This window comes from Coffea arabica, chromosome 9c, assembly GCF_036785885.1.
Source record: "Coffea arabica cultivar ET-39 chromosome 9c, Coffea Arabica ET-39 HiFi, whole genome shotgun sequence".
Classification (NCBI taxonomy): domain Eukaryota; kingdom Viridiplantae; phylum Streptophyta; class Magnoliopsida; order Gentianales; family Rubiaceae; genus Coffea; species Coffea arabica.
In genome coordinates this window covers 36,308,145-36,322,228 of record NC_092326.1, presented here as the reverse complement: position 1 = coordinate 36,322,228, position 14,084 = coordinate 36,308,145, and the positions used below count along the sequence as shown (strand labels likewise).

The window sequence follows — 14,084 nt, the reverse complement described above, 5'->3', positions numbered from 1 at the left end:
TTTTCAACATGAAGTGATATGCATTGTTTTTGAAAAATGAAGGGATGTACATACATTCTTTAAAATTGAACTCTTCTGCATTCTTTTGTATGATGTTTCTGTTACTAATGGAGTGTAAATGATCAACCAGATACAAAGATTTTACGTATGACTGTTCATGTTTTCCAATTGAAATTTCATTTCTCCAGAATAATTGAGTTTTTCTTTTTTCTTTCCTTTCCTTTTATTTTATTTTTGGATAGAATTTGATACAAAGCACAAATGACAAAGACTCCATTATCCTAAGAGCACCCTATTTTTGTACCAAGAGTAACATTTATGACGATTTAGAAATTGAATTAGGCTATAATTAATCAAGAAATTTAGATCGAAATAAAAAGTGAAGATAGAATGCAAAGAGTTGGGGTGTTTTTGTTTTGTTTATTGTCTTCACATTTCAACTTCAATTAAGTTTTTAGATTTTGGCCTTCATAAGTGATACAATTATTGGCTATTATTAGAACATAATAAATCTAATTATTAGGAAGAAAAGGCATTTTTGGCATAATGTAAAATTAAGACAAATCTTACTTAAGCTCTATTCTTCCTAAACTACCATACTTATATAAACAGGAGTATCTGGAAAAAGTTGGACAAAGTAAGGCTACTTGGAACTGTTTTATACCCTTTTTTCTTGTTCTCTTCTACCACATAACTACACTAGGGTGGGTCCCTGCGTGATGCGCGGTCGCCGAGGGATTTTTTTTTATATTGCTGTGCCGAGGAATTGAGTGAGAAGTATATTTTGCAAAAGGCTGCTGCATTGCATTTGCTATATAGACAATTTTTCAAATGTTTTCAAAAGAATAGGTTCATCCGGATTATCGTCTATATTTAGTTTATAGGATCATTCACACATATTTACACATATTTACAGCTAAAGCTTCTTAGAGCTTTTTACAGTTTCAAAAGCATTAAAGTGTTTTAATCTTATATTGTATAGGTGTCGGTGCGTTGTTTTTTTATGGGGCTCTCTGTGAGTTTGAGTGCGGTGAGGAGATTGCTGTCTACATTTGCTGAAGATTCCGGTGTATGTACAACTTCAGTTATCTCTGACTGTGGTGGAGAGTCGACAAACAAAAGTGCAATATATAGTAATTCAAAACGAACAAGACATTCAATAAAAAACAGAACAACAAAAAGAAGCATGCACATAAAAACTATATAACGACACTCTTAACAAACGATAAAAAAGCCGAATATTAAGGAAAAAACATAGAATCGAACCTGAAATTGCTAAGCAAACTCGCAGGGACAAGAGGCAGTAACCGAAGTTGCAGACATGAGAAGCAGGAAACGAGAAACTTTGCATGGATAAGAAGTAACAAACGAAGTCGTAGGGATAAAAAGCAGCAAACGAACTAGAAGTAGAGAAAAGAAAGAAAATGCATATTGTTTAAGAGCTGCAAAGAAGAGAATGCAAAATGATGAAGAAATGCAAGATGAAGAACAAAGAAACTACAAACAATGTTTATATTGCTTCAGAAGAACCTCGGGAAACTATAGCTGCAGTGGCAACGCACAAACTGAAAGTGGTAGCACAAACTATATATCAGAAGTACAATTATACCCGTGAGTATGATGCATTGGTTGCAGACAAAACAAGCATCTGCAAGGACAATAAAGTTTTATATTCTGTGATTGCTGTATTACTGTTGGCCGGTAAAATAAAGAGTTGAATGGGTTATCTTCTTTGGCACAAATAGAGGCCACACGTCGCAAAACTAAAGCTCCACCTGCAAGGCACAAAAACAATGTGGCGGTACAAATGGGATTCATGTACAATTGTACCCATAACTATGATGCTTTAGTTGGACAAAAAGCAAGCATCCGGAAGGGCAACAAAGTGATTATATTGTATTGCTGCATTGCTGGAGTCCCGTAAAACAAGTATTAATGGGTTATGCCATGATAGCACCGTCTGTCTACGTGAATTTCCTAGAGCAGAGAAACAAATGATGCTTCCCTCCGCATAACAAAGCAAATATAACTTATCCCTAGATTTTCAATTTTTTCTCACCAACAAATCAGATGAAAGTGCAAGGCGAAAAGTGCACCAAACAGTAAACTCTAACTACTTCTTATACATGTGTATACATAAATATTCAACATATAACGGAGGACAGACAAAGCTTTATCTTTGGATCTGAGATTATATTCACTAAAGATACGCCATTAGATTTACATGGTGAAAATGAAACTTGGTCGAATGACGTGTCAAATGTGGTTTTGGCAAGGTAACATATAATTTGTCTTTTATTAACTATTGCTACCTCGGTAAATTCATTGCCCGTATGTTGTTCGCTTGTCATAGCAAAAATCACATGTTGCATTTGATTTAGCACAATGCAAAATTTTTTAAGTATCCAAAAAGACATTTTCCCAACTAAGAAAAAAAAAAGACAACCATTTTCTTAATGTATACACTGTTTATGTGGCATTTCATAATTAACTTTCAGCAAATGCCCAATATAACCATTATGGCAGCCAATAAGGACTCAAGTGTCAACTAATTTCCAACTTTTTTTTAACCTCTTATATCTTTTCACACCCTTCTCACTCTCGGATTCGAATTTTGAACTTAACAGTGAAAAGAAATCTAAATCAACTTCAACGGTTCAACTTCATTACAGTATAATGAAAAATTTTGAACAGCCAACATGAGTTAGTTCAATTGATAAGGACAGATAAATTTTTTTTTTTTTACAAAAAGAGATGTGTTTAAATTCCATTATCAATATTAGCACTATGTTGTTGAACGACTTATAAGTTTTAAATGATTTATGATCCACCTGTATTGATTCTCGAAGCGAAATCAATTCTGAGCAAATTGCAATTCAGGAAAAGAAACCCTTGAGAAGGGCATTATGCTATAAAATGAAATGAATTGGTGAGTTCAAAGCTATGTTTTCAGAACCGGACCGGATAGCGACTCGGCCGAGGTCAGGGGTCAGGGGTCAATGGGTTCGACCGGGGGTCGATAGGGGTCGAACCGGATGACGTCATAAATAAAAATTATTTTAAAATTAAAATGTTATATATATAATATCTAATAATATATTGATATTAATAAAGGCATATTCATATATATTTGATGTTTCAAATATATTTAACAAGAAAATACAAAGAAATTAGAACAATCAAGTAGCAATTTATATTATTTAATAAATATTAACAAGTTTAGAATTAAAATTATGAATTTAATTGAAAAATAACATCAAATTTTAGGACAATATTTATAAAGTATCAAATATTTGAGGTATATCAATAAGTTTTAACAATTTAGGGGGTCAAAACATAATATTAAAAAGTTTGAATTTTTTTTTTAAAAAAATACTGTTGAACCGGAAAAACCGGTTTTTTCCCGGTCAAACCCGGTTTTTGACCGGCTTTGACCGGGTTTTAAATTTCCGGTTTTCTAATGTGACTCGGACCGGCTACCTGGCCGGTTCCCGGTTCAACCGGTTCGACCGGCCGGTCCGGTCCGAGTTTGAAAACAGAGGTTCAAAGTGGACTTATTTTGACTAATATAAGCATGAAAAAGTTGATTCATCTCTCGTTATAAGTAAATAGAATTTTGTTTATAAACTCCCCGTGCATTATACGTGTTTTTTTCTTTTGAGGGCAATACGTGCATTATATGTGTTTGGACTTTGGACTTGGTAATCAATTTTGAGGGTAAAAAACAATAATCGACATTAGGAAGGGCCAACTAAAGCCAAAATAGAGCCTAAGAAAATTATGAAGTCAAATCTTGTATTCACAGCATCATTACATCCCTTCAAGATCTGCTCTTGTCAAGTCACTTCACTTCCCACAATCCCACTTCACTGAGCTGACTTCCCACTTAAAAGTGAAAAATCCCACCAAATTGTACGAACAAACACCGGATTTCAAACTCAAAATTTAGCTAAAATGCATATACCACCCAGAATCCGCGAGAAATTCCATCGGAATTCGAAAATTCCTCTGCATGCAAAGCCATTTCTTCTTGCAAATGTCCTAGTACCTGTAACGGCTATGTCTGAGATTACCCATTCATGGCCATAATTTTAAAAAATGCAGCTTATTCTGTACTCTTAGTTAACTAGTTCTGCACTCATCACTGCGTCAGCCCACAAAAACCTGCCTTTTCCTTTCATCCGACGACGGAAGTTCCTAGGCTTATTGATAAAATCTCCTTGATTTCTTCAATTTTCAACTCTTGGGGAGAAATTTTGGTGCAGGGTCGACGAATTAAGGGCCAAATTCGAGTTGGGTTGGCAAAAAGATAAGATTTTGGAGGTGGGTTTTGGGAATTAGGAGCTAGGTTGCCAGCATTTCTTGGGTTGGGGTAATTTTGCCTCGTGGCTCTGTGGGGATTTAAGTTGGGCAATGGATGTTAACGGTTTGGGTGTTTTGGATTCGGTGAAGGAGCTTCAACTTCAAAGCCAGCTGATTGAAGCTGGGGTGAAGCTTCTGGTGCCATCTTCTTCTGCCGATGATCTTCTTGCTGCCCTCGATGTAAAGATCATTTCTTTTATGCTACATTTTCTGCATTCTTTTGATGTTGGCTTGATTTTTAATTTTGTTTTAGCTATTTTGCATGCATGCGAGAAATCGTGTAAAAATGTTTTTGATTTGGTCTTATTGGGGGTCCTATAATTCGTGCTAAAAGGTTATTTCTTGAGTGTTTTTGTTGATTTAGTTCTTTGGTTTTGGGTGGTTGAGATTGTAAATTGGCGCTTTATTTATTTGGTCATGAATTTGCTGGAAAAATGTGAATTCTTTCCCTAATATTGGGTTTGATTTTGTAATCCAAAAAATATAATTGCATACCTTTATACCAGTTGGTAAGAAATAGGCTAGCACCAAGCACGCACGAGGCACTAAGAGTTGTTCCTAGTACATTGTTTCATAATCATTTTGAATAAGGCAAAATATTTTATCGCTTTTTGTTGATTTTCGTGATCTTTATTTCTCAGTCTGTAGGTTCATGATTGTTTGATGGCTTACTTCTGCCTGATAAATATTGTGAATGAGGCTGTCCTTTTTCCTTGATGAATTTGTTATTTGTTCAAATTTGTCGGCTTACTTCTACATATGATTTTGCGTTCCACCTCTCATAGTGTAAATTAACCATCATCCTCTTTTTCATTCTGTTGTTTAGAAAGTAGAGGACCTTTTATCCATTGTGGGTCAAGATCCTTCCAGTTTGATTCAAGATGGGCTCTTGCCTTCGATGATGGCTTTGATCTCTGATAGGCTGCTTAGACATCCTAATACAGATGTCAGGATTTCAGTTATGTCTTGCATCTGTGAGGTGTTAAGGATAAGTGCTCCGCATCAACCTTATGAGAATGAAAGAATGAAGGTAAGCTGAACACCTACAACAATATCTACTCTTTTCTGTATTTGTTTGTCTGCTTCCTATTGTGTACTTGTTTAGAGCCAGTTCTCAGCCTTTTCATTTGCATGCTGTACAGGATATTTTTCGGTTGACTTTAGCTGCATTTGAGAAGTTGTCGCTTTTCTCTGGTCGCTGTTATGCTAAAGCTTTGCACATTCTTGAAATCGTTGCAAAGGTCAGATGCTGCATCATCTTGCTGGACATAGGCTGCGACTCATTGGTCACTAATATCTTTGAAGTCCTTCTAAGTACCATTAAGTAAGGCTAAGATGTTACAGCTAATCTTTAAAGTGTATTTTTATTGTCAAGACATTTTGATTAACTGCCTTTTCTCTTTGGATCTTGTAGTAATTGATATTTGTTAGCTTCTTTAAATTAACTCTAATACTAACAATTATAGAATTCGAACTTGTAATAGCATTCCCATTATGTTCAACCTTCTTTCCTGCAAATATGATCTGCTTTCAACTTCGTGAACTCCTCATTTAGCAGCAATGAAATTGAAAATTTGCTGGATTCGTGGCAAACCTTTATTACTTGTTGTCGAGTGATCAACTCATGGTTTGCAATGCAACTTGCATAACGGAGTAATTTAGAAAGTTGTACCAAATTAAACAAATTAGAGGTATTCATTTGCTAATCTTGCACCTGTCTCATGCAAGTCAACACATTCAATTGTGATGTGCTGATTGTTGTTCTGTGTTTGAATGTCTAATACAAGGTTCAACCACCCGCAAGCTGTATTCTCGTACATGGAAGACATTATGACTTGGCTTTTAGATGAGAGTGATGACATCCCATTGGGTCTTTTAAAGCCGCTTCTAGCTAGTGTGAAAAAGGAAAACCAGGTACCCTTCCTTATATAGATCTCTGTTTCATTTATTCTTGTTCTTGTTTTATTATTACTCAGTTACCTTTATTGTTTGCCTCAGATTACTTCACCCGTTTCCTCTTGGTTAGGAGAGAAAGTATTAAAGAACTGCTCAACTAAAGTCAGACCTTATCTTATGAATGCAGTGAAGTTAATGAGGCTAGATATTAATGATTATGCCGATATAGTTGCTTCGTTATGCCGAGATATGCCAGCTGGGGACAATGTGGTGCGATATCTTCTATCCTTCAACTGACTTCTTTTTTGGCAAAAGGCAGATGTAGTTATGATCTGTGCTCATCTCCAAATGTTCATGCTTGCTTCTCATATAGTTTTTCGTTGCTCATTGTATTTGTGATGATGGAGATATGTTTGGACTTCCTAAAATTTCTTGTTTGTTCTCCTTCACTTTGTGTATAACGAGACATTAGAAAATATACTAACACTCATCTTCCCTTAACTAATAGCAAAATTTGAAGTCATTCAGTAAGTTAATCAACTTTAAGGAGTAACTTATGCTGTCAGTGGTTGTTCATTCAAATTATGCTATGTGTCCCAGATGTGAGACTGAATCTGTTGTCTCTCATGCATCAGGAAGCTTTTTTAGTCTTTAAGTTTGGAGTTCTTTAAATTTATTTGCGAAGTTGACTTTTTCCTAAAGATGAGAAAAAGGTTCTTGTAAGCAAAATTAGCAGACCAGGCATATCAAATGGTTGGTATTCCCCTGCTAATTTCTGGTCGCTCTAGTGTAGATGGTACGGAGTCCATTGTGTTTGTTTCTGGTTTATCGTTCTTCTTTCTGCTGTTGGAGTAGTTGAAATAAAGATATGAGATTGGCTTTGATTTATTTATTTTGAATTAATCAGGTGATGGTGGAAGCAGAAGCATATGCATCTTTTGTTGTGCCAGCAGAGGCTGAGCTTTGTGGTTCACTGCTGCATGATGGCACATCTCTACAGATTGATGATGATGACAGCAGATCAAAGGATGAAATTGAGCAGACGAAGAGCATGGCTAAAGAATCTGTTGCCGCTGAAACTTTAGAAAGTGGAGGAGAAATTCAAGCAAGAGCAGGTGTTGGAATAGTACCAAGTAGCATGGGAAGAGAATCTAAATCTCTGGTAGAACGAGAGAAAGATTATGAACATTCTGGGATGACTGGCAGCCCAAATTCTCTTGAAATGCCTTATAAGAGGAAGAATCATGGAAAAGTCAGTAGCTTGCCACATAGTTTGTCTGCAGAAGAGTCATCTTTTCATCTAGAACCAGAGAAGGAGAGCGAACCAAGTTATTTTCAACCTAGAACAGCACGCTTTAACAGCACACCTCCTCCCATTTCCCCAGATCCAAGTGATGTAGGTAAAAGTCTTCAGAGAAGGGGTAGGTCAAAGAAGAAAGGGAACATGGCTAATCATGATAGTGATCTTGATGGTCGCTTTCAGGGCTTTGATGGTCACTTAAGAATAGGATCTTCCAGAACAAAACATGCTGAAGAAAACCCTGTGAGATATTCAAGGAGGAAGAAATCCGCTGTTAAGAATAATATGGAGAGAACTGCTGGTGTAAAGAATGTAGTTATTAAGACGGAAAAAGACATCCATAGTGATTCAGAAGAACAACCACTTATTATATACAAGTTAAAGGATGGAAGAAAAGGAGCAGAAGACAAAAAAGCTCTAAAATCTGAGGTATTGTGTTTGTTCATCAATAAGTCAAGTGGAGGAACTTTGTTTGTATAAGTGATGTTTGGATGCATTACTACCTATGATGATTAAAACCTTCCATATAAGCAAAGTGGACAAAGCTTTTTCACCACCCAAATAGGAAAGTAGGATGTTCAATTTGGTGGAGGGAGTAAAAATTTGATTTTCCAAGTAAAGGGAGAAGCGATTCTTGTAGCTTCAGTCTAAAGCTTTCTACTAGAGAATGTAGATCAATAGAATCATGCTTGGCCTCTGTTGAGATCTTCAGCAAGCACTCCTGGTTTCTCTAATGTGTCTCAGCAGTGATTGCTAAATCTTGTTTCTGTCTCATATGCCTTGTTCTAATGCATTTTTCCCCCCATATAATCTGTGGTGGTTTTTGTATCTTATTTCTGATGTTCCTGTAAATATTTCTTTAACCAATTCAGGTATCCAAGAAACCTAGAATTGCCAAAGAGTATGGTGAAGAATTAGTTGGTTCAAGGATAAAGGTCTGGTGGCCCATGGACAGTCAGTAAGTAACTTAAATGGTTGATAATTCTCTAGACTTTGTATCCATCCTCCATATAGACTTCTTAAATCTTAAATCTTAATGTTACTGTCATTTTGACTTTAGGCTAAGTTGTTCTGCTTCTTTGAAATAACTTAAGAGTAATGGGAGAATCTTCTAAGCCGTGTTTGTTGATCTGGATGTTACTTGTTAGATATTTGAAGCTATTTTGATCTGGCTTTTTTTCCATCCTCAGCAAAGCTTTAATATGATTTTTTTGGGCTTCATTTTGACATGTCCTTCCACCTAAACTACATCAACCCCAACTCTCGATGCTCTTTGGCTCAATTTAAAGTCTCTCTGTTTTTATTTTCTGTTGGACGACACCATTTTTAAGTCCTGCCTTATCAGTTAAACACCATCAGTGGAAACTAACTTAGCTGGAAAGTACAAAATTCTCCAAAAAGGATGTTTTGGCTTCAAAAGCATAATTTATGAAGTTCGTTCAGCTAAGCTAGGGGTCCATTTTACTACTATTGCCTTGCAATCAGACAAGACCACGGGTTTCCAACAACTCTGCATAATCCCAAACTGAAAAACTAGGAACCTTATTAACTGCCACAATGAAATCTTTTCAGAGTTCCAGCAAACCTTTCCTTGACCGAGCATTTCTCTGTATTTTTCCTCTCCACAGCTGGGCAATTGCTGCCTGAATCCTCTAATCGTTTTAGTAAAAGGAATTTGATACCGGATTACGAGTAGTGCCCTCAAAATTTCCGTTTGCTGCATCAAGCCAATACTTTCATTCTTGAATAAGCTTTTTCTGATCTTGGAATATGTGATGGAATGACGTTGCCTTGTTGATTTGTTCTGTTGATATACGAGTTTTACTGGTTGGGAGTTTTTCTGGCAACTTCTGTGTCAATGGTGGTTTGGTAAAAATCTTTGACTATGCTGTAATATGTACAGCATCTCGCGCGCGCACACGTCTGTGCATGCGTGTGTGTATATTTAGTAACTTTGTATTTGAATCAACTTGGGCAATTTTCTGTTATTTCCATTTGTACGAAGCTGATTGATAAAAGAGTACTTTCCTATTATTAGGTCGTGAAACAGGAGAAAAGGATGAGATAGCATCAACAGACAGTGAAAAACTCTTTCCTAGGGTGGAGAAACATATTCGTAGAACCAATATAGGTCAGGTAGTGCATCTAAATGTTTGCTATAGTAATAAATCTTCAATCTGTTAGATCTAAGCATGACAAAGTGAGGTCAGTACTGAAGCTTTCCTGTTGGATAATGTACTTGATTACCATTAAAGCTTGGAAGTTTGAAGTTGATTGAAAAGGGCATATAGTTTGAGTGTAGGCAGATTAAAGATGGATCGGTAATAGCTTTGTTGATTTGAATTAGCAGAAAAGGAAACAAATTCGAACCTTCTCTGGAGAAATCAACCTATCGGTGAGTAATACTTGGGTCTGAATGAGATTTTATTTTTCCTCTAGGGATAAGTATGTCCTTTTGACTTTGAAAGTTGATATGTTCAACGAATACATGATCATGAATGTATTGTATGTACAGACTCCTTGGTGGCAAGACACCTTGGTCCAGATTTTGCCGAATTGACAATGAACTTAATTTTATGATTAGCACAGGTAGTGTTATTGTTGAAATGGTAAACTGGTTCTTCCATAAATTCCAAATGAAAATTCTACCACTGGGATTGAGATAATTCATCAAACTTCACGTATTACATCGGCCAAACTTGAGCCATTTATGCCATCTTCAGTGTTAGGAAAGAAATGGAATGACATTTTATCTTATTCATTTTCTTTTGTGCAGGTTTTATGAAGGCGTTATTGCTTCTTTTGATCCTTCAAAGAAGAAACATATGGTGATAATTTTTGCAAAGATGGCCTATTTATTTACTATTGCTATCATCCAACTCTCCAAATCCTCCTGCACCCTTGGTTTGCTTCATCCTGTATATTATACCTCCATGTTGTGCTTTTAGGCTGTGATCTTTATCACAAACTTATAATAAGAGAAGAGTACTTGTAAACATTCCCTTTTATCCTTTATGAATATGACCTTTTGTGGTAGATCCATTTGCTACTGCATTTCTCCCTTTGATACATAATAGTCTTAATTACTTTAATATATTTAAGTGGCTATATAAAAATTTTTGCCCCATAATACATTCCATGGAGAGCTGCTGTATCTCACTGGTTTAACATTTTGTGGTGATCAAGAATGTGCTGATAAATGGTTGTTTGTCTTGTGAGCCATCACATGCTCATTTGCTCTCACCTGTGTTTCAGGTTTTATATGTTGATGGTGATCAGGAGATTTTGGATCTGAAAAAAGAACGTTGGTTTCTGCTTGATGACCAAGTCAGTTACCTGATTTTATACTACTCTTCATTGTACATTTTGTAGTTTTCTGTCCCACCCCCATTCGCCCGAAACCCCCCCCCCCTCTTCAAATGTTGATGGGATGTGATATTATCAGGAGAAAAAGGGCAGCCTTACAAGTTCTGATGCTGCTGCTGTTCGGTAAGCACTATTTGAGAAGGCTGTGTGTATTCCTTTAGATCTTTAAAACGTCTTTCTGTTGAAAATATCTCTCTTTTAACTTAATCCACAAGTTTTCTCAAGTAGTAAATGAGGCACTTTTTGAGGTTGTACTCTGCATTGCCCATATCTGGATCTGCATGATAAGTTTTATGCTCATGTTCAACGTGAGAAAAGTTGATGGTAGTCATTTGCTTGTTCATGTAGCCATGACATTGATTGGGAACTTCTGTACATGAATTTCCTTTTGCTGGGTTGCTTGTTATTGGTGCTAGATGATCGTCTTCTTGCTCATTGTAATGACTTAACTGGTTAGTGTTTTCTTATGTCTAATTGTTTCAAATTGAATAATCAATAAAAGTTGGCCAAAAACGAGGAAAAGGGAGCTATTGTAATCGAAACAACCCTAATATTAACTGTAAAAAAAAAGAAGACAAAAATCCTACAAAACCATGCTATATCAAACTCTTTTCTATGGAAGACGTTTCATGTAATGCTTCATATCTTGCTCATTATTTTTGGTATTTTATGTTTGTTTACTGGACTCTTTAACTCTGCGACATTGCTCTACTTTTGACTATAATAACAGGCATTTCCTCGACTCTAACATGGTGATGTACTTTAAATTAGAGCAGGCATTGGGAGTATAACCACTTAATCCAAATTAGAATTGTATGTTTCTTTTATTTTGTCAATGCTTTTATTTCTTTTCTCATCTGAGGTTATTGTTTGCTTTGGCCGATGAACATCATTGATTCACAGAAGAAGAAAGCGAACACAATAACAAGATAAAACTAAGATGATTCTGTTTCTTCAGATAAAATGTGTCTATTAATTATTGAGTTCTGGAATTTTGTGATGCATTCACGGCATTTTGATAATTTGTGTATGATTGCAATGAAATAAATTGCCAAGGGTTTCATAACAGCCTAGAAATTTCTGCTTTTAGATCCCGAACTCGAGGCCGAAAACGTGGTAGGAAGTCAGCAGCAAGATCTGCTCTGGATATTCTTCACATCAAAACCGAAATCGAGGTTTTGGCAAAGGATGACGAGGAATCAAAGGATGAGGAGGAGAATCTCAGAAGTGAAACTCTCACGGATGCAAGTAAATCTAGCAACTAGAAGCTTAGCTGCATGCACAATCTAAAAAAGCATCTCAGCAAGAACTCAACTGATATGCATGGCGGCAAATCGCTATTACTGCATCTTGAGGGTGGCAGATTAAACTGCTCAAAACAATATATGAGAATATCATAAAGCTAACATCATGGCACTTTTTGAAGAGCAGATCTTCTGAAATTTTGTGGAACTTGATCTTGATACATGCTATGCAGTCGATTTCTGCATTATTTGTAACCTTGTGAAACTTGTGGGGATAGTAGTTAGCTCTTAGGCATAGATAGGGCATGACTTGTTATCTCAGCCATATGGAGCTCTGGCATGACTTATTTGTAGTATATCTCTAGTTTAGGTTCCTTTGCTCCTTGGAATCGCTTTTGGTGCCAGCATGCTGATGTTGCAAATACATGCTTGGTGGAAGTAATAAGTGCTTAAGGCTACTATATATATATATTCTGGTGGTATTCCTGTCTAAATTGGAACAAGTTCTTACTTTCAGAACATTTCCATGCGTATGTTTTTTTTTTTTTTTTTTTTTAAATCTCTGTTTAGAAGTTAGAAAGATCCTTGCAATGAGTTAAATTCTTCCATCCAGATGAACTGGAATATCTTAATTAAAACTGTGCTTTGCTGACTGATGAGTAGTCAAAGAAAGAAAATATGTTTGTCTTTTGTGCTTTTAATGTTTTGTGAGGGTTCATTTGGATTAGATTGGGAATGCAAAGGGTTTATGCTATTTTGGGCACAATGCATAACATGGTCGTTTACATTTTGCCATTTGTTCTTGGCAAACATACTAGCTTAATTCTTTAAACAATAAAATACAACAGACTTAAAAAGCAAAATGTCAAATAAAAATGGAATTTTTATGAATTTTCTGTTGTTCTCTAGAATTTTTTTTTTTTTTTGGGATCTCTCACTTACATCCCTTTACTTTTCTCTTGATGTTGCTTGTCTAGTTTTATGGTAATATAAATTTTGGTACGATTTCTGAGTGTAAAAAGAACAAAATATTCAAAATCCCCCGCCCCCACCCCACCCAAAAAAAAAAATTCCATAGTGGCTTTTGTTGCATCGAAATATATTTTTATCACTTGTGCTGATAAAATACTCAACATCCTAAAACTTTTATCGGGGAAAAAAAATTAATACAGAATGTGATGTGAACAATATGATGGCACATTACAGATATGCATATGAGAAATTATTTTCCATGAAGTACAATTACAAAGTCCAAAAGGAAAATTTAGAGTCAGCATAATTATACTTCCTCTGTCCTATTGAAACTTAAAATTGCCATCCGTTCTATTAAAATTGTCAGACTTTTCATTTTTTGATATTTTAAAATGTTTGTCATGTTAAAAAAGTTAAAAATTTAAAATGTTTATCACGTTTTTGAGATTTTCCTTTTTGTCTTTTCTTCCAATATAGTCTTTTTATTTAATCATATTCATATTATCATTTAAATTTAAATTTTAAATTTGTCAGAATAAAATTTAAAAAAGAAATACAAATATCACAATCAAAATATTCTTAAAAAGTTGTAATATTGAAACATGACAAATAAATTGGGATGAAGTAACTAAATCATGATATTCAAATAACACAATAATCAAAGAAGTTAAACTAGAAAATATACGAATACTAATAAATAAAAAAAATAAGTAAACTAATTCGATCTTACAAATGTTTGAAATCACATTTTCAAGTTGACTTTCGCTTAGAAAAAAAAAGTAATTCTTTATTGTTGAGAAAATTCCCAACGCGATGTCATGGAAAAGAGCCAAACACATGCGGCGGCTCCTGACTCCTAAGAAGAGATATCCAATGACTGCTAGTCTCTTACGGCCGGCCAAGAAAAGATAAAGAAAACCTATTGACTACATGACTAGTCTCTC

The 14,084-nt window shown here is 35.4% G+C and overlaps 1 protein-coding gene across 2 annotated transcripts; it reads left to right on the top strand.

Annotated features, from left to right (window-relative positions):
- Nucleotides 1-3,796: 3,796 nt before the first annotated feature.
- LOC113708179 (sister chromatid cohesion protein PDS5 homolog D-like) lies at nt 3,797-12,662 on the top strand. 2 transcript variants are annotated; one of them, XM_072064936.1, is made up of 11 exons: nt 3,797-4,542; nt 5,189-5,392; nt 5,505-5,686; nt 6,150-6,276; nt 6,361-6,528; nt 7,166-7,987; nt 8,431-8,516; nt 10,335-10,476; nt 10,814-10,885; nt 11,004-11,047; nt 12,015-12,662. In XM_072064936.1, the coding sequence occupies exons 1-11, from the start codon at nt 4,414-4,416 to the stop codon at nt 12,187-12,189; spliced, it is 2,151 nt and encodes a 716-aa protein (XP_071921037.1). In that variant the 5' UTR covers nt 3,797-4,413; the 3' UTR covers nt 12,190-12,662. The 2 variants fall into 2 exon arrangements, with proteins under 2 accessions (XP_071921037.1, XP_071921038.1); XM_072064937.1 differs by having other exon boundaries at nt 3,801-4,542; nt 10,335-10,386.
- Nucleotides 12,663-14,084: the final 1,422 nt, after the last annotated feature.